Source organism: Diceros bicornis, chromosome 27, assembly GCF_020826845.1.
Source record: "Diceros bicornis minor isolate mBicDic1 chromosome 27, mDicBic1.mat.cur, whole genome shotgun sequence".
NCBI lineage: Eukaryota > Metazoa > Chordata > Mammalia > Perissodactyla > Rhinocerotidae > Diceros > Diceros bicornis.
The window spans coordinates 15,044,357-15,063,092 of record NC_080766.1 but is presented as its reverse complement, the minus strand read 5'-3'; the positions used below and the strand labels follow the sequence as shown (position 1 = coordinate 15,063,092).

Sequence of the window (18,736 nt, the reverse complement as noted above, 5' to 3'; positions counted from 1 at the left end):
AATGAAGCTCCATTTATTAGACCTGTGGAAATAGTTGACATCTAATTGCTTGTGAAATATGTAGTTTTCTTAGGAAGCAAATTATTGTCTCAGAGAAATCATGACCCGTTAGTGAAAACAGAGACTAGTGGTAGATTCATGACAGTTTTTCCCCTGACTATAATTGCCTCGATGTGTGGCCCTGGGAAAGGAACTTCATTATGTTTTGCCTTAGATTATCTAAATGTCAAATTATCAATGAACCAAATATTTACTTCTTTCTGGATTTGGAAGTGTTTTAGACACAATTTCTTTAAAATCAGTCCTTGTATTTCTTAAGCTTTTGCAGGTAAGAGCTAATTTTATCCCAATTATAGGTCTATCATTTCTCTGACCTGAGATGATTTTATTGCAAAAATTGCTGAAGACACCATGATGTGCTCGAGTCTCCTGGGTTTGTCGGGATACTGTCAGAGTTCAGGCTAGAAATCAGCAGAGTGGTTCAGTGGCATTGGAAGGAAGGGTCGTGTCTCCAGTGGCACAGTGTACTTGTATCAGACTTGTTGGGTAGGTAGTGTGAGGAAGGAGAAAGAGTGTGTACTTTGGAATAAGACAGACCTTGATTTTAATATCTAAATTTGTATGCGCAAATGTCAAAATTTTTAATGATGTCAATTATTCCAATAATTTAAAAATATTAGTGAGCCAAAACACAGACACACACATACACGCACATCTTGCCTTCATGCAGATTTCAGACCACAAATGACCAAATTGCAATTTTTAATTTGTAGTATCTAGCATAAATTTCTGTACCCAGACCATGAAGCTTGAATTCTAATAATAACTCAGCCACTAAAAGCTTACTTGTGATATTGACCATTTATTCATTGAACTCATTACGGAAAAATTTCTGGGATCAGCTGCCATTTTGGTAGTATATCCTCTGCTTACTTTAATTTCCCTTTAGAGAGTCAAACATCATGATTTTCTTAAAAGGTGGATCTTTATGCTATCTCTTGGTAGAAAGTTGCAACCTCTGTAATGTAGTTGATGAAGAATGTGCCAGGAGATTCTAGGTTCCAATATGGTCTAAACCTTTGCTACCAATGAATACCAGGGCTCTGAATAACAAAGTGCGATTTTTCTCATCTTAAAATTAGGACATTAGACTACGCTGAGTAATTTTTCAATTGTTTGCTATGTCTCAGTATTTGTAATCTGCTAGTTTCTTGGAATAACCAATTTCCACGTATTTTCTGATAATTACATTATTAGTCTTTCCCCCGTCTCTTATCTTAGAGGTATTTTATTTAGGCTTCAAGTGTTCTCCTTTAATATTGATATTTTGGGATTTGCTGAATATTTCCGTGCTCACTGATTCATGTTCTTTCATGGTTTTCTAGACTTAAGTAATATTCTTTTGAAGTTATTATTTGTACACATGAAAAGTTCACATTCACGTATGTCACCTTTCTAATTGTTATGTCTGTAATTCCTTTCTTGATAAATAGGGAGTAAAATTGAACATAATATCCAAGATTCTGCCATATCATATTTAATGAAAGTATAAGAACAAGCTATATGGTTTGCTTTCAGATTAAACTTTATATGCCTAAGCTTTCTAATTTTTAAAATGGGGGAAATGATGTCTTTCCTCCTTACCTACCAAAGTTTTTATGAGTATAAATTAAAGAGTATATTTGAGAACACTATGTAAATGTATTTTTTATTGTCATTATTTTATTCTCACAAGATATGTGATTAGAAACCACTCTAGTCACCAAAATAATGAAATTATATACTTGAAAGCTTTACTTTGTTTTCCATAGTCTTCACATTTGTTTTAGATATTCTGTTATAATTATTTCATTTATTCTGGTATAAGAAGAGACATTATTTTTTCATGTTTCTAATTTCCAGAGGTAAGTTTATTAATGATAATATGACAAATGACAATATGATAACCAAATGTCTAAGATTGCCGGTCAGGATTTGCTAACTTGTTTATTTTAGCTCCATTTCCATCTAGTAGCATTTATTAAATTAAGTATTCTGAGTTCTTACATTTGCAGTATTATGTTGATACCAATTTAACCTACATTTCAGAGCTAACTGCTGGTGTATAAACGTAACAGCATTACTATGTTTCTTGATATAACAGTGGTATATTTCAAATTAATTAATCTTTCAGTTCTGTGTATAGTTATTTTACTAGTAACCATGCTATTAGAGAATTACAGAAGAATTTCAAGCATTTGTTGGGTGGTTCATCATTCATTCAGTAAGCATTCGTTGAGTACACCCAAGATCTCAGGTGCTGTTGGGTGGGGCTTGGGGTATACAGTTTGGAACAAGAGCGCACCAGTTCTTGTTTCATGGAGCACACATGCTCTTGGAAAGACAATAAACAAGCAAACCAAAAATTTGATAGAGATTAAGTGCTTTAAAGAAAATAAAAAGTATGAAAAGTAACAAAAGAAATATGAAAACAAAGAATAAAAAGAAATAAAAGTAATTTGAAAGTAACTGATGGGCAGAAAGCTACTTAACATTGTTTGGGCAGGAAAGAGAAATTTGAGGGATTGTTTGGGTTATCTGGAAAGTCAAGAAGGATCAGCAATGGAAAATGTAGGGGAAGAGCGTTCTATGAAGTTGCAACAGTAGTACAAAGACACAGAGGTAACCAGGTAGTGATGTTAAACAAGAAAAAGAAGGACCATGTGGTTAGAAGAGGGTGATCATGAAGTTGGGCAGATAGGCAAGGGGCAGATTATCTAAAACCTTGAAGACCACACAAGTAGTTTTATTCTAAGTAACCGAATGAGAAGCCATTGGATCGTTTCAAACAGTGGAATGACATAACCCTACTTAGGTATATCAATCAGTGGATTTGTTCTGATTGTGTTCATTCTCCTCAAAACCCTTAAATTTATAACTGCTATCACATTATAGAGTTTGTTGTTGTTAGAAATAGTTGACCTAAAAATGAGATAATTCATAGGAAACCCCAAATTCAAAAGGTGTCTTGAAGAAGAAAGAGTATACTTTTCTGGTTGGCACAGGAGTAGTAGCATTAGTATAAACTTCTGCAAGAAATGTTTTGTTTTATCATATGTAGAAGGTCTTCTAATAGTCAGAGATGTTCAGAGATGGAAGAGGTTACTCATCATAGGAATAGGCTGGAATATTGGTTGGTGGATTGTTGTAGACAGGATTTAAGTATTGATGGATGGTTGTAGAAGGTGAGCTTTTTCAAGTTTCTCTTAACCAAGAGAGTCAATCATTTTATACATATTTATAATATTTTGATATAAATCCATAATGCTGAAAATATTAACAGTCTTTCTTCAGGCAAAGATGCAGTGAAAAATGAGAATTTAAAAGATTCTGAGCACCCCAATATCTGATAGTCCTCTGAGTCTGTTTTTGTTTGTTTTTAAATTTCAACATCCCTGTGTGTTGTGACCTAGCAGGACTCACGTATTGTAGCAGTTACTTCTAATTGGGAAAAGACAGCTTGGCCCTCAGAAATGTGTGCATATCAGATCTTGGGACTGGGGAAATGTGTGTGTTAGCTGGAGAAAGTCTTAGAGGTAGTTCTGATCTACCCTCATGTGGAGGCAGACCTCATCCCTTCCAGCTGAGAAGCATTTCACTAGGCTCGAAGCCCTATGAAGGCATGTATCCCCAAGTTTTAATGCAGTGCCTGGTATGTAGGAGACATGTCATAAGTATTTCTTAAATAAAATAATTAAATCATTGTAATCTCAAATTTCAGTGGTCTTCAAGGGGAAATTGACATGAAACAATGCTAAATGAGCACTACTAATTCCTCTGAACAATGCTACTCACTTTACATGCAAGAGCATTAAAAATTATCACCCAAAAACCTCTTTCTACTCCAAAGCTTACCTGTCTCATTGCAAATGGGCACATTACCTGCGTACATGTATTCTCTGCACCTAGTTGGAATCCTATTAAGTATTCCAACAAGAATCTCCATACTACCAGACTGTTGTCTTTATCCAGAGTTTTTCAACCTGTATCTGAAATCCTGTTCTATAGTTAGAAGAAAAATATATTTACTATTTGCTTGTAATGGCATAGTATCTTTAAGTGGTAGTCTCTTTTGTTAGTAGCTAAGATTAATTCAATTTATTCCTCCCAAGCAATATTTCATTTTTTATTTTTCCCATGGAAACAAAATTTACAATCATAGAGTAGAATGCACAATTACTTGTATCCTTGATCAAGGAACTCAGTACGCAAACAAAAACCAACTTAAAATATATGTATATGGGAACACTGCATCATACATATATATAATACATGATGATACATAATATATGTGTATGATGATACATAATATATGATGATACATAATATATGATGCAGTTTCCATTTCTATTTTTAGCTTTCTTTCGTGCTTTTTAAAAAAAATAAGAAATCTCAGCAAGTCCGATTTCAGACTTATTTTGGGTTTGAATATTACATAATCTGTAATTTTTAATTAAACACTTTTTCTTATCAAAGTAAGATATAAACAGCTCTCACTTTTTATTTATCCCCATGTTGTTGCCTATATAATGAATTTATCTAATCTGAAGTAAAATTTTCTAGGTTATAACTAAATGTTTGCTAAATGTGAAATTTTATTTTTATCCAAATAATGTAGATAATATAGCTTATATGTATTAAGTTAGCATTTAAAAATTAAACTAGGTATTTCACTGTGAGGAAGCGGTACGCATAGAGTGGGAAAAGTGCCAGGTTGAGAGTCAGGGTTTGAGGCTTGAATTCTGGTTTTTCTCTTTAGTGGTAAAATGACTTCAAATGAATCATTTCACTTGAATAACGGTCAGTTTCCTCATCTGTAAAATGTAAATTTCTGATTCAGAGGATTGTTTTGAGGATGCTATGTGCTAATGTGTATGAATCTTTTTTTTTTAACTGTGAGGCACTATACAATGTCTGATTTTTTTCCTCAATGACACATCAGAAAAAATGTACAATGTAAGTATCTTTTATTAACTTAGAGTGATGATCCAGAGGGGACTTTACAGACCATCAGGTTTATCTTCCCTCTTTTAGCTTTTGAGACAACTCAGAGAGTGATGAAGAGACTTCCCTAAAGTTAAGCAAGAACCAATGACAAAACTGTAGCCAGAATTCAGTTTCTCGAGATGAATTAGAAATGTCTGCAAAATACACTATTTTTATTCAATGTTTGTATCTTAGAGCTAAGCATGGCGTGCAGAACATAGGCTAACAGTAGGGAAGATTATTTTTGTTAGACATTAAATATATCACCAGCAACTTTTCTGAAGCCATCATCAAAATCATTATTTCTCTCGTTTTTAATTGACAAAGTGAAGCGAGAACGTTTCTGTGTACTGTGGCTCTTTTATGCATCTCAGCCCAGTACTTGCATTAAGCTGTAAATATAGCCCATAAGAAAGCTCTAAGAGATAAACATGGAAAATTTGCAGCCTTGCTGTCATTCACATTTGGTTGATCCTGATATCAGCAAGAAACAAGATATCCATCATGTATTCTACCAATATTTCTTGAGCTCCTAGTAGGTGTAATAACAATAGCTAACCTGTATTGTGCTTTCTGTATGCCAGTTTTATGGACTTTATATTGAATGACTCCCTTAAAGCTCACATCCACTCCACGAAATAGGTGTTATTATTAGCACCATTTAGCTAATGAGGGCATTAAGACCCAGAGAAATTAAGTATCTTGCCCACCATTACAAGCCTAGGAGGAGGTAGAGCCCAAGATGAAAACTCTGGCCATTGGCTCCCAGAGTCTGCGCTCTTAACCACTTGGTTATGCTACTGAATGTTGAAAGCTCTGTGTTGTGGGCTGTGCATATACCAGTGAGTGAAGCAGACAGGATCTCTGCCTTCAACACAATAGACAACAATAGAAAGTGCAAGTGCAGAATGATTGGTGTAGCAATAAGTTTCAAGGAAAGAGTAATCCTAGTTTTCTGGTATAGTAATGGATAGTTTCAAACACGAGTAGTGAATAAGGCTTTCCTACCGATATTGTAAATCAGCAGAAGTTTAACCCAAAACAAGCAGACAGAAAAGTAACCACCATAACTGGAGGACAGAGGAGCATGGATAGTTAAGTCTAGTTGGTATGACTGGTTCATAGACATTGCTTTATGCCATGTAAATTTCTATAAAGCAGAACTATCATTAGTCCATGTCTTAGTCTGCAATAAAGTTAAGCTGTGTTGTTATTCCTCTAGTTTAAGCCAGAAGTAGAAGAAATCTGTTGATAGTAGTCTTCAATGCAAGCCTAAACAGTTTGGTTTTGACCCAAAAGCAATAGAAAGTCACAGCTAGTTGTGAGCAGATAGAACCAATTAAAGTAATATTTTGGAAATACAGATTTAACTGTGTGGTATGTGAGAGGAAGGGAGACGCTGTGATCATTCAGAAGCTGTTACAAAAATGTGTGTGTGAAATAACAAAGACCACCAGTGAAAATCAAGAGGAAAGAGCAGATATGAAAACATAATAGCTTCATTATTTTGTTTGTAATTGTAGTTTCTTAGAATCTAATACAAGCATATTGTTATGCAAGTACTTCAGAATATTCATGTGAAAATTTTAGAATTTTTCTGAACTAGTCTGTTCATCTACTTGTTAAAAAAATAGATGAGAAACAATAAATGTGTGTGAAAGAACTGATGATGTGCATTTCCAGAAATCACTCCAAGGCATTTTGATGTTTTAAGGGTTAGTATTGGTAATGTAAAAAATCATTACCCCTTCTTAATTCTTTTAACCAATGTCTATCTTGTCTATTTGCCAACAAATAAGAGAAAAATGTTCTTTTTTAACATATTTCAGCTCTTTTATATTCAAGACACCTAAAAAATAAATCACATATTTGACTACAGCGTAACTTACCAAATGATAGATTATAACTCACAAAGAAACTGAAATATACACTGTTTTCTTACTAAGAGCTACCAAAAATGTCAAAGTGCTAATAATGCCTTTGATAGTTTTGAAGTGGTAACAGTTGTTTACATATATGAAATATAAGTAATTGATAATGAAGCACCTAAAGATCAGATGGGAAATTAAAGATCTTATTAGCAATACTTTTAATTTAAACAATTGCACTTTATGGCTGAACATTGTGTGTGTTTTGTTTTAGATAAAATACAGTATAAAAAGAGAAATATGAAGATGAATACTTAATGTTATTATCTAAATGTAGGTTATCCAGCACTGTACGTATGTGCCCTGACGGATGGCAATTAGACTTTGGGTGTTGAACATGATGTAGTCTTCACAGAAATTGAAATATAATGATGTATGCCTGAAACTTTTATAATGTTATAAACCAATGTGACCTCATTAAAATAAATAAGTATAACCACTATTATTTAATAAAACCAATTCCTATTCTACACAGGTATGACATCAAAGATGATTACACACTGAGAATTAAAAAGGCCATGAGTACAGATGAAGGCACCTATATGTGTATTGCCGAGAATCGGGTCGGGAAAGTGGAAGCCTCTGCTACCCTCACAGTCCGAGGTAAGAGATTTAAGATGTGAAATATAATTGAACCAGCAGACTAATATTTTGTTAAATTGGTAAGTGAACTCACAATCAAAACAATAGCTTACACTGTTTTATTATTATCTTAAAACGCCTAGATTGTGTGTCCTCTCTATTATTAATTGAAATAAAATTACTTTCAAATTTGGGTTCATAGGAATGATCATTTGAAGTGATTAATTTTTATTTATTAAATAATAGCTGATATGGTTTAAAAGTAAATCTTAAAAATAGCAAGATTTACACTAATCTTTTACATTTCCATTGCTTTGAACTATTTACGTATCACTAGTTTCAAAGGTACTCTGTTTTCTGTTTACTAACTTGTGACTTTATACTAGGAAAGTACTGTTTTGAAGTTCTTTTTTATTTCAGCATTCAAAAAGCAATCAGAAAAAAGCTAACACTGCTTCCAAAGGTCAAAAATTGATACAAAGGAGCTCCCACATTGAGGAAATCTGATTTAAAGAGTGATTTGTGAAGTTCATTGGCCTTAAATAGTTGAAATAGTCAGTGCTGCTTCTCTAATAACTTTTAGTTTCTGGATGTCACACACTTTCTCAGTCATGGAATAATGTTCATTTATAGACTCCCTGGAATGGCTTATAAGTGAAAGAAAGCATTACTTAACCCTACAGTGAGCTAGAATAAACTAACTGTCTACCTGGTGGTGCGTGTTGATCCACACGAGTAAATTATATAGCCCAAGTTACCAAGTAGTACCATGTAGACAGCTACACTTACTCTTGCCAGGTAGACAATACCCATAGCATCGCTTACACTCACCAGACCTCAAACAGAGACAGGCAAGAGCATCCCCGGCTGTCTTTCAACCTTTCTTCCACTTCCCTAACTGATGCCTCCTCCTCTCATCCCTCATGATATGGAGGTTGGCTGCATGTTTTTATCCAGGTCTCAGTTACATCTCACTCTGCTTAGTGATAACTCTTAAGCCTTGTGCAGCTTTGATCCCAGAAGTTTCCCTAAGATTAGGAGAAAGGTTTGGAGGAATTTGGACTGGTGAGAAATGTGTCAGGGATTCTCAGATTGGTCTTCCATTTGGTAAGAAAAATGATTTTTGCCAGATCTATGATTTGGACATCAAATCATAAAAATAATCATCTTCCTCCAGATAACTATTAAGAGACATGCACTCTGGATGCCTGGAAAAATATTGATGATATCCGTACTTCTCAATCACTCCATTCCTATTGTACCTAATCCATTTTTTCCCCTATCCATACATTCTAGCCTGAACTTAGTTTCAAAACAAATTTTGACAAAATTGGCAAGCTGGTTGCTTAAAAACATTTTCATTCCTCATTAGTTAACATATCATGAAAAGCTATGATCATATACCAATCGAATATACATACTGATTATATATGATCTACATCCGATAGCCTTTGTAAACCTTTTTACTATATTTAACCTCCATTCTCTGTAGGTGATTATACATTTATGTATATTTCTATTTGTTTGCTTTTATAGGCAGCCCTTTGGAAAAACAATTCACCTAACCAAATTTCCCCAAAGTTTGCTTGTTTTTTCTGAAGTGAATGGAAAAAAAATAACCAATCAAGAAATGTTCCATTCAAAAAATATTTGCTGACTAAACAAATGGAGAGGAAATGTGAGGAGTTGTTTGTTTGTAGAAGCAGCGGGTTCTTTTTATACTTGAATGCTTGGATGCATGAGACTTGAAGTGTTCTGTTTGCTTTAAGATCTTTCCCAGCTAATTGTTTTCTTAATTTGTTGCAAGTTTCAGGTTTAACATTTCATTTAACCAAAGCATGCTCTTCATGGCCTGGATGTTTGAAGCTAACTTAGAAAACTAATAGAAAGAGTTGTTTTTAATAGGATTTTTTTTTTTTTAAATCAGCAAATCTTAAATGACGTCTCCCCTAATCTGTGTCCCGTAGATGGATTAGAGAGTTTAATCTGTGTGGTATGTATTTATCACTCATCTAAGACTAACACCACAAAAACATGGTTAAAGAAAAAAACTCCATAATACAATAGAGTGTGGGGTAAAATATTGTTTAAAAATATTTTTTACTGTTAGGAAGGACAGTTGGGATTTTTCATGCTAAGAGATTAACAGGAAAAAAGCATATTATCTATGACATTTTTTTCTGTGCTCATTTTTCTATGCACATAAATGAAATGTTCAGCCCTGCCCGGGATTGTTTTATTAGAACAGGGTCAACTGAACCAAGAGGGCACATTCATTTTCATCCATTTAATGCAGGGACACCATTTAGTTTAATTTGCTGATTTTGAAAACATCCACCTGCTGGTTTTTTTTCAGGATGAAATGGTTGCTATGTAATGAAGATAAGAAGTTTTATTGTGATGTTTCTGCTAAAATTTTATCATGATGTTCACTTTAGCCAATTGGGGAAAAGGAAAAGGAATTTAATAGTTAAAATCTGAAACAGAGATTTACTCAGTTGTTTTCCACTTCAAAAATACGGTGAAAATAGACTATAAAATTAAACTTAACAGCAAGTGACTCCCTTTGCTGACTCGACAAACATAAAATTAGAAAGATATAATGCTAGACAATAACAAACCTCCTAGCATTTATATTCTAATCAAATAATTCATGATCTAATAGAACTTTCAACATGGTTCCAAAATGAGTTAACACAAACTGTATATTTGTAAACATAATTTTTTTCCCATTTTTCAATTGCTCAAGTTGGCTTTGCATAAATTAAGACTTCATGGGAAAAACTATCTTGCTTCTAGGGCAATAGAGCCTTAATTTTTTTTGGAATTATCCTAGACTAAGTGAAAGAGAAATATAGTTTATTTCTTTAAAACATGATTTCTCACTATGGTTTCTTATTTTTCTCTGTTTAATATCATAGACTCGAAAATACCCTTTTGTTTCTAAAGGAAACATTATATTTGAGATTCAGCTTGAGGTCGCACCTGAAAAATGCAAATTCAAAGATGAAAGACAAAGTTATTTTTCTACTGGATGTTGCCAAAATTAAGAGAAGTCTCATCAATTAGAATAAGGCACAACTATGATGTTAGTCTGTTGTGTTGTTCTTGGTAGTTACTTTTTGTGTGCCCCCCCCACACACACACAAAAGAAATTGTCTTACACTGGGCAACTTTTTTCTCTTCCTCTTGCTATAGTAAGCCCACCGTAGGTTGTAAGACACACTGGAGTTTCACTAAGTTGGAATTTTCATACTGCTGTTATAATTGCTTTTTTCTTCTTTGAATTGTCTTCATCTCCCCCTTTTAATTGTGAATAATGTTATAAGACCACAAATCTCATATAGAGGCAACTTCAGTATTGTTTCAGAGCTTGCATAAAGCTAGTATCATGGTGTATTTGTTGAGTGAATGAATGCCTATAAATATGGCTTCAGTGGCTGTATCTATCTCACCATGCCCAATGAGACAACTATCCATAAGTTCTAGAGTCACGTTATGTATGCACTAGCGCTTTATCCGCTGGGACATGGGTGAGACACTTGTTTGTCGAATAAAGTTACATTTTGAATGTAAGATTTCAAAAAGTTCAGATGCTACTAAATATATTTCCTCTTTATTTGAGTAATGGAACCATATGTCCTATATTTGTCCATTGATCTTATATAAAGTGGTTTGCTCTCTAAATTGATTTGGCATTCTTCTTTTTAAAGAAAGTATCATTAAGGCCATGTGTGTCTCTTACAATTTCTGTGCATTAATAACAGGGGCAGCCTGTTACTACTGAGTTTAGTGATTGAAAGTTATGGTATAATAAAAAAATAATAATTTGTTGAAGCAGCAGTTTGAAAGCCATTTTTAGTGTGAACAAGAATCAACTTGTCAGTCCTTGTTTCTCGCCTTCTGCCAAAAAAAGAAAAAAGCTTAGCAGTAGTTAGGGAGCTACTCAGTTGAAATCTCTAAGGACGTTTCCACCTATTTGTTATATTTTCATCCACTCTGTCCACGGATGAAAAGTGATGTGATCTTAACTTATTACTGGCTGAAAAGCAGCGTCAGGGGCTTTTCTGTGGCCCTTGTAATGGTTCTGACTAACCATGCTTAAAATCCAATTGCTATTTAAATCAGACAGTGAGGCCTTCTTTTATTGATATGACATTTGCTAGTCCGTGACTAGAATAGTTATATTCATCAAGTTCTTAACTTTAGGGTAACACAAGGCCGTTTAATTCTAAAATGATCTTTGAAATAATAATTATAGTAAGTGATAATAAAACTTTACGTAAAATATCTCTCAAATTGCTTATAGTCAATCCTGGGTTGCAAAATAATTATTTTCTTAGAATTATATTCATAACTTTCAGTTTTGTCAAACTCAGACATCCTGTTCATACTTGAATTATGAAACTAGAAATCACTCTACTGTCCATACTTAAATGTAACATTGCACATCATGCATTCTGATAATTTTCTTTTCTTTCTTTTTTTTAATTTCTTTTTTATGTTCTCACCACACCATTGTAATGTCTACAGCTCGCCCTGTTGGTAAGTAGCCATCCTTCTATCCATTTAGCATGGCTTTGTACGATGCTTCATAACTCATGCATAGTAGGATTTGACGGAATGAAATATATTTATTCACCGTGTTAAAATATTATTTGAGGGACTGTCTGCTGTAAAAGTTGCTCCTAATCTTTTCATCACATTGATAAACCATTTTGTAGTGACTTTTGATACTTAACAATGAATAGGTAATAATTTTCATGTAAAAGAATATATGAATGTTTAATATTATAAACTATTAACTTTTCTTAAGGAGAAAAAATACTTCCTTTTTTCTTATACATATAAAATAATCATTAGTTATGTTTGATATTACTTAAGATAAAGGATTATGAACTAAATTATGAAATTCTATTACTTTATGCACTTTTTTTATTTTAAGCTGCTTGGAGTCCTTGCTCTTTAAGGGTATTTTTAACTGCTGCATACTTATTATCTGCATGCCTATTTAAACAAAATTTAGTAGAATTCTTCAGGTTATTGTAAGTAGATGCTTACACTAAGAGGAAAAGGGAGGGATGAGCTGTGTTCTTTGGCATGAAAAGTTTGTTGTTTTAATGTATCTCATCCTTCATTTGGCTTTGCATACTTGAAGTTACCTTGTGCTTGCCGTAATTTAAGTGGTAAATATTTGCAAACATTTGGAAGATATAATCTTTTTAAATTCCTTGATTTAACGTTTCTGCATGTCTTTTAAAGTTTAGCTTAACCTACCAATAAATGTTTAAATAAAAGAAATCATGGTAATTGTGTTATAAGTAAGTGAATAGATGGATGCATAAATGGATGGATGGGTGAACGAGTGAATAAATTTAGTGCATTACTTATTTAGTATACCAAGAGATATGGTAATATGTTATTCAATTTGACACAACTTTATAAATGGTTCATCTAACTTCAAAAGCTTTCTTAATATACTGGCTTGACATTGTTGACATTTGATGTATATTGGTCCAAACTCATAACATTTTTTCCCATTGGTTGAAACATTAACAAACTTTATTGTTATGTAGTGTATTCTTACATGGATAGTGTACAAAATACAGTAAATAGAACTTTGGTTTCCCAATCTGAATTTCTGCTCTGCTGTTTCCCAGCAGTACTGTCTTTGTCAGTTAATATCCCTGAATCTCAAGTCACTTTGTCTATAAAATGAAGAGAATAATGCTGACTTATCAAAGCTGTTGTAGGAATGAATTGGGTTCAAGACTGATCATACATATGAAAACATTTTATATGCCAACATATATAAACCTTATAGTTTTTAAGCCTCATTTTTTGTATTTGTAAAAATCCATATTGATAACTTTACATATCTATGGTATGACATCTAAAATTAAGAAGTGAATGGGAAAGAATAAGATAATAACTTTGCAAATTAACAGGAAAGGTCACATTTAAATTATAGATCTTTATATATAGAAATCTTATGCTGATAAACCATGACCACTTGATTTATATTTCACAAGTTCCCAGAATATAGAATAATATGTTAATAATTTCAAATATATTTAAATCTCATAAAAAATACATGGATTAGAAATGTGATGAACACAGAGTATTAAGATGTATTTGTCACCTACAAGGCATTTCAAAAGTTTTTTCTGTTTTTTATTCTTGTTTGAAGTGATTTCTTAAATTCCCATTGGACTGGAACTAAAGAATAGCTTCTTGACACATTGTACTTTATTCTGGGAAAGTCTGTCATTTCATAAATCTATCACAAATGACTTATGACAATGTTCAGAAATATGAAGAACTATACTTTAAACTTGACGACTACTATTAATTTTGGAAACTGAATGTTAGGTATGCTTTTATTGGATCACCGAAGAAGAGGTTGATAATGAGGAAATTAGCCTGTTTTTTCTTTGCATTAACTTTTTGCAGCAATTTAGATTCCGGAACTATAGATATGTCAACTTTTATTGTAATTCAGAAGGTACAAATCAAGTAAAATCAAGAATTAAATATTCAAATAATAGAAAACTCCTTAAATACTAATATTTGTTAGTGGACTAAAACACAAGTTTTTCCACTGTGAAGCTCTTAGCAATAGCATTAAGGGTATTCTACAAAATAGAAGCCACAAAAAGGGGAGAAAAATCTAGCTTTTAATTTCAGTATAAATTAGGTGAAGAAATATGTACCAAGGATATAAAATTTAGAGAAAATTCAGGGGGTAGATCATATCTAAAGTTTTTGAAAGAAAATTAGAAATGTATGCCGATTCTGTTATATTTATAGATTCAGAAACCAATCACTACATTACATACCAGATAAAACTTGGTTGTCTGTGTGGAAAGCCCGGTTAGAAATCATTATAAACCCCCAAACTGGGAGTTTTGTTTAAATGGATGACTCGTATGAGCTGCATTTTAAGTTAAAGAATTGGCAACTCTATGCAATTTACAGTCAGAATAAACACCTTCTGGCCTGTAATTCTGAGTGTAAGAACAACTATTGATTTAGAGGATCCTCAGTGTGGGAAATTTTACTGAAATCAATCACATACTTGCCAGTGGAGGAAAGTATTTTCCGGATTTCACTTACTCATCTGCAACATCTCAAAAAGAGCCCTTTAATCCAACTTCCATATTTGCTGATTACCACAAAATCTCGACAAATGCCACTTTGATAATTAAAAATCCACCAGCCCTTCCTGGAGTTTAGACTTTTTACTGTTCCAAAGGCATTCTTTATATGAGAAGCAAAAGAACAGGACACAGTTAACTATGAATGCTGAAATATTCATTTGTTTATTTGGAAAACTCTCCTGATGAGGGAACTGACAGAAGAAAATGGTCTAAATAGGGATAAATATCTTGCTTCCTATACCCATCTGTCTTATTTTCTATTGGAAGTCTTTCCCATGCTTAAAAATAAAAAAGAACATCTATTTTGGAGATGGGCAACACATTTTTTCCTAGCAGCAACTCAAAACATGATGAGTAATTTGGAAAAGACCTGTCTAATCTACCAGCTGCCTTGCGTGTGAAGCTCAGCTCTGCTCCGTTTTGTATCTTGTGGACCATATGCTAGATGCTGATTGCCTCCAGTATGGAAACTAACGACTGAGTATATCAGGTGAAATTGTTTAAAATATCAAAAACAAACAGACAATTCACAACTTTATGGAACTTCTAAAGACTTCCTAATTTACTGACTCAAACGTAAGTTCTTTTGATGGTAGAATATAATTGGCCACACAAGAGTTTATAAGTATTGAGAGATGTATATTTTTTGGCAAATTCTCATCTTTTATAATAGTTATTTTTAAAGAAACAGCCACTATTCTAAACAGAAGTCTATAGGGACATATTTTTTTCAGTCTTTTAATTGTTTAAACACAAAAATTAAATATATCCTCATTTTAGAAAGTTCTGTTTTGAGTTGAAGTGGAGTTTTGTTATAGCCTGCTCTGAAGCATTGAGGCTGCCAAGAGATCCAATAAAAAGTAAGTGATTGAAAAATCCATTCAGGGAAAATTCTAAAGCAGAATTATTTAATTACTTAAAGAATAACTGATTCTTTAACTGATATTTTCAACACCACCACCCTCCACCCCACCTTGAAATCTGGAAAATTTAATGTGCTATATATAATTTAACTTAGTAGTGGAAGTATTCCAGTTTTTTTTTTTAATTGGAAAACATGTAGATATTACGTATGAATGCTTTAATGTCGAGAGCCGCTTTTCTGCAAAAGGCGTCCTGAATGTGTCTTAGAAGGAAACCTGTACTTTCATTCCCTGCAGACTTTCTTCTTTGTACAAACTGTTACCCCATGACCTGAGGTAATTATCTCCCTCCTACGAGTGCTTAATGTTTCCTGTACCTGGAGCTAATTAGCTACTTTATGCAGAGTCCCATTTAATTTTTATTAAGCATCATGTTTTTCATTGTTCCACGTGTTTTGATTAAGTAGTAGGTAAAAACAAAATACATTCTATTTTGTCTTGTATATTCCAACAGAGTTTCCATACGTCAAATGTTTAAAATATCTTAAGCTAATGCTAATTTTTAAAGTGAAAAACAAGTACTAGTTACTTCTCATGCTTGGCTGGGTTTAGTCACTGACTTGATTCATTTGGAAGGACCTTGTGTGTTTGACAATGTCAGTTCATTGCCTCTTGAGGATCTATATCTGTCTTGGAGGATAGATATAGAATTATTGAGTCATAAATTTTCTGTCTCAGACCTTGGTGAAAATGTTCAATTGTCTTGGTATTGAATGGTACTGTAGTGAAGTCTGAGGCTTACAGAATATTTTTATCCTTGGCTGGGATGCCCTTTGACTATTTAAATACTAATACAGTTCCTTCTTCCATAACTTTGCTGGATTATATCTTGGTCCTGATCACCCTGTATCTAATACTCCTGGGACACAACAAGCCCCTTGAATCTGCAGATTCATGCTTTAATTTATTCTATTTCATGAATGTTTTCTTCTGTTTTATCTTTGAATATTTTTTCTGTCTCGCTTCTTATCTTCGAATGCATCAATTTTGTTGACTTTTCTTTGTCTGAATTCCATATTTATTAATTTCTTTACAATAATTTTGAAGTCATCCTTTTTATTTCGTATTGTATGATTTCTTAATGCCAATTTATCATCTCCCCGACTTTTTTAATTGCAATTATCATTTTTTCTCGTTTTTAAAATATATTTTATTCCTTTAAGTTAATTTTCTCTTTTGCTCATTTCCTCGCTCAGGAAATTCTTCATTTCCACTTGTCTTTTAGCCCCTTTACCCCTCTTTGAGTTTTTTTGTTTGTTTCTATTTTTAAAGAGAGGCTCTGTTGTACATAATTTCATTTAGCCTATGGACAACTATCCTAAAGTATTTCTGTTGTTCCCTGGGTAGTTCTTGGCACATATCAACTCTTTATCTCTCTTTGATTAATTGATTATGTTCCTCTCTGTCATTAATTATATAAGTAATTAAGGTATACTTTGTTTTATTTTGTTTTACTTGGATCTTGATTTAGTCTCTATCTGATTATTAATCATCTAATTAACTGCTGGAGACTAGGGTTTGCATGTTTGAAGAAGAGAAAGTGGGAAATATCAGGGTCATTTAGTAACCTATACTTGGGCTGTTGTCTTGAACATTTTATCAAAAAACATGTTATTTTCTTCTCAATATGCTAGAGACCCTGGTGATACACAGCAAACCTCTTTAAGTTACAAGCTCCCTGTATTCCATATGAGACTCCATCTTCATCTTCCTTCATACTTTCTGCTTCATAATGAAGATGGTTTTTAGGTGTATTAGTTTGCTACTGCTGCGTAACAAAACTGAGCAACTTACACAGCATGCATTTATTAGGCCACAATTCTGTAGGTCAGAAGTCCACACAGGCTGGACTGGGTCCTCTGCTTAGCATCTCCCAGGCCAAAATCAAGGTGTGGACCAGGCTGAGCTCTTCTCTGGAGATTCTCTGGAAAAAATCCACTTCAAAATTCATTCAGTTTGTTGGCAGAATTAAGTTCTTTGTGGCTGTAGGGTCCATTTCTTTCTTGGCTGCCAAGCAGGGCTCACTTGCAGTTCACTCGCCAGCCTTTGCACATGGCCACCACAACCTTCAAAGTTGGCAGTGTTCTGTTGAATCCTTCACATGCTTTGCTTTGTACCTCTCTGGCTCCCCATTCTGCTACCAGCTAGAGAAAATTCCCAGATTGACAGGTCTCGTGTGATTAGGTTAGGCCCACCTGAATACTCTCTCTATATGAAGGTCAACTGATTAGTAACCTTAATTACATCTGCAAAATCCCTCCTGTCACATAATCATGGGAGTAACTCCAGAAAGTGAAGGTCATGGGGGCCGCCTTAAAATTTTGCCATCCATAGTAGGTTTGACTTTTTCTTTCCTTCAATACCTTCTCCCCTGACTTCTGAATTTTAGCTGGTTATCTATAAAGTCATGTCTTATATTTCCCAAGTCTCTCTCTTGACTCTAGATCTCCTTCTTCCCATAAAAGGATCATGGAGTGGGCTCTTACAATGTTGACAGATAATTTTTGTGAAATTTGTATTGACAGATGATTGTGAATTGAGGCTAGTTGGTGTTCATTATGCTTTCTCATTCTCCTCCAGACTTGACTGTTTGGCAGAGGTACTTCACAATTGTGGTTAGGGGCTATGGTAGTTTTTCCATATTACTTATTTCTTTTGTTGTATTCAACAGCAGAAAGTGGAGCAATAAGCCTCTACTCCATGATCTTAACCTAAATACCAAAAAATTGGTATACTCATTAATTTTGGAATCTATCAAAGTAAGAATAAGATAAACACCAAGTATGTTAACTTAGTAGCTAAAATTAAAGTACCATAAATATCAAATATTGGAATAATATAAATACTGTGGCCCAAAACAGTATTATGAGATTACTATTAAGAGATTTCACCAGCCGTTGCCAGAAGCAAATAGCATTAACATTTTAGTCACACCTTCTAAGAAAGTCAAAATTTTCACTTTTATAAGTTATAGTAATTTGTAGACAGAAAGAGACATCATGATACATATATATATACTGTAAAATATATATTATGATGTATATTATACCTAAATATTATGCGTGACATTTGAATTACTACACTACTTATGTAAACATATTAAATGTCACTCAAGAGA

At 33.4% G+C, this 18,736-nt stretch overlaps 1 protein-coding gene across 8 annotated transcripts in view; it reads left to right on the top strand.

The window, feature by feature from the left end:
* ROBO2 (roundabout guidance receptor 2) overlaps window positions 1-18,736 on the top strand; it is a 571,268-nt gene that overhangs the window by 437,702 nt on the left and 114,830 nt on the right. For 5 of the 8 annotated variants that reach the window (XM_058570693.1, XM_058570691.1, XM_058570698.1 and 2 more), the window contains 2 exons: window positions 7,429-7,556; window positions 12,069-12,080. In XM_058570693.1, the coding sequence (XP_058426676.1) occupies window positions 7,429-7,556; window positions 12,069-12,080 (140 nt within the window). The remainder of the gene's footprint in view (window positions 1-7,428; window positions 7,557-12,068; window positions 12,081-18,736) is intronic. The other 3 variants (XM_058570694.1, XM_058570692.1, XM_058570699.1) reach the window with 1 other exon arrangement.